Genomic DNA, 2,500 nt, shown 5'->3' with positions numbered 1-2,500 from the left:
GCCGACACGTGGAACATCTCCGGCGGGACGGGCTGCCAGCGCTGCGACTGCGACCCCGTCCACTCCTTCGGATCCTCCTGCGGCGAGGTGAGTCTGGAAATCCAAGCGATAAACCGGTCGTCCACATCCAACATCTGTCTGCATCGTTTCCCGCATTAGCGTCGCAGCAGCTGCTCCGATTTGCTCTCTTTGCTGGACTGAATCCCAACGCTGCACCACAAAGTCTTTTCTCTCAATGAACTGTTGTTGAGTGAGTTTTCCTTTACGCAATGAGGGACCTTTTCCCAAACTACTCTCATTGGGAGTAAAGCTGCAGGGCTTCAGTAAGTCCCTGTGACCAACCCGTCTAATCACAGAGGCCTGTGTTTGTGTTTTTTTTGTTGTGATGTATGGACTCCAGCTGTTTGGAAATTGCTTCTCTCTGCAGCTCTGCTTTACTCAAACTCGCAAATCTGTAAGTGGATGCATGGGAACATGCACATAGAATAGTGTGCGCCCACACAAACAGTTGGGTTTCTGTGTTTACTGGCTGCTCTCCATCAGAGGAAGGAAGTTTCAGAATACACTGTGGGATAACTGAATACACATTTCTCTTAGAGGAGCAAGTTGTATCAAACTACAAAGGTCCATTGTGTCTGTGTGTGAAAGAAAAGACATGAAGCACAATGCATTAATCAAAAAGTTCCTGAACATGTCTTATCATATTTTGTTAACCTGATGTTCTTTGTGTTTTGAAGATCACAGGACAGTGTTTGTGCAAACCCGGTTTTGGTGGCAAGACGTGTCGGGAATGCAGAGAGCTCTTCTGGGGGGATCCGGAGGTCAAATGTCACGGTGGGTCACCAATATATGAACAAACAAGAGAACCTTTCCTAAGCAGACTGAGGAGGATCATGCTTCTATTACTGAGTATTCACGGTTTCACTTTATGTGAATGTATAACACCTGAAGCTTGTTCCGCTGCCCCCTAGTGGCCAACTCAGTTAACAGAGGTTTAAATAGTTGGTTGTAAATAAATCTTGTGTTTTCCTTCGTAAAGCAGACACATTTACTTCCAGCTTTCTGACTGGCTCTGGTTCTCAGTGTGTGAAACACATCAGCAGTTTGGCTGAGGTCAGATCCGAGACCTGTCCAGCCGATAACATGCCACTGTCAGGCCATAAAAGAACCGCTCTCTCGCCTTGTTTGTATGATTAAGATCATTGACCTAACATAGAGGGACCATGTTTAAAACGGCCTTCCTCGTCCTACACTGTTCACCCAATAAGGCCATGAGCCTTAAATCTCATGCTCACTATTTCATTTAAAATCCAACGTGCTGAAAAACATCACTGTCCTAATACTTCCGGCCTGTACTGTATTCTCATGTTGACTTTGACTTTGTTTCTCCCTGCAAGTACTTGAAGTTCTCACATGAGTCACCATATTGTAGAACTTGAGCTTTATTTTGTTTTTCCATGATTTTCCGATCTTTTGTGTGTGTGTGTGTGTGTGTGTGTATCAATGAGGACGTATACCAGCGGCGGCTGTGAAATGTCTCTGGAATTGGAGTTGGTTAACACTAAACGTCAGCAACAGTGAATCAGTCTCTGAACCCCACAAAACAAGTTTTATTGTCCGCTGAACAAACTGCCGGATGGTCCATCTGCAGAAAATGCGTGCCTCACAGTAGCTGGCTCGTTCTCAGAGGGCTCGGGAGGGAGGGAGGGGAGCTGGGAATGACCTCTCATTCCCAGCTCATGAGAGCCAGATGTTCTCCAGAACTCCCAGGCATCCCATGGTCGTCATGCACCAACGCCCAGAGGACCCAGAGAACCCTGAATTATTCCTGCTGTATTCCCTAAAGGTCTCTCGAGCTGTTAAACCAGCTGGGCGTCGCTTTCCATCTGCACTTACACATACTGAGAAATATGTGGGAGTAAAGAGTGTCGACGATGAAGCTTCTTAAAGACGCCGCCGTTTACGTCCAGATTTATACGTCAGAGGTTAAAATGTTTGTCTTGTCGGTATCCTCGTCTGCGTGGTGTGATTTAAGGGGAGCGAACGCATAATCACAATGCTTGTTCTGACCTTAATGGGCTTTTAAAAAAACAGGTGTGAAATCTTTCACCATGAAAAAAGACAAACTTTTAACCAAACCGTCACCTTTTGCTCCATAAATCACACATAAAAAAATGGTGGAAGCCTCTCTTCAACCTTGCATTCCTTCTTTCTGACTTGCACCAAACTTCCTCCTCCTCCTCCTCCTCCTCCTCCTCCTCCTCCTCTTCTTCTCTGGCGAGGGAGGCCAGCCCTGCGGAGTGCCTCGAGCCTCGAGGGTCGGTATGACCTTCAAGGTCACGTTCATGTCTAAGTTTATTTGCTGGAGGTTTGCTAAACAAACTTTTTTATTAAATGTCTCTTTTCCCTCGGGAGACATAAAATCTCAAACACCACGCGTCTCATATAACTGTTGATTACAGAGTCATTTAGGCGTACACTGCAACAAGTTTTTGATCAT

The 2,500-nt window shown here is 46.0% G+C and overlaps 1 protein-coding gene across 1 annotated transcript in view; it reads left to right on the top strand.

Moving 5' to 3' along the window:
• lamb1b (laminin, beta 1b) overlaps nt 1-2,500 on the top strand; it is a 28,656-nt gene that overhangs the window by 19,011 nt on the left and 7,145 nt on the right. Inside the window, exons 21-22 of the mRNA XM_079236279.1 lie at nt 1-87; nt 738-834. The exon at nt 1-87 is cut by the window's left edge and continues 131 nt beyond it. Coding sequence (XP_079092405.1) covers nt 1-87; nt 738-834 — 184 coding nt within the window. The remainder of the gene's footprint in view (nt 88-737; nt 835-2,500) is intronic.

This window comes from Taurulus bubalis (genome assembly GCF_910589615.1).
Source record: "Taurulus bubalis genome assembly, chromosome: 20".
NCBI lineage: Eukaryota > Metazoa > Chordata > Actinopteri > Perciformes > Cottidae > Taurulus > Taurulus bubalis.
Note: the sequence above shows the minus strand (reverse complement) of the source record. Positions and strands in the feature narration are given on the sequence as shown.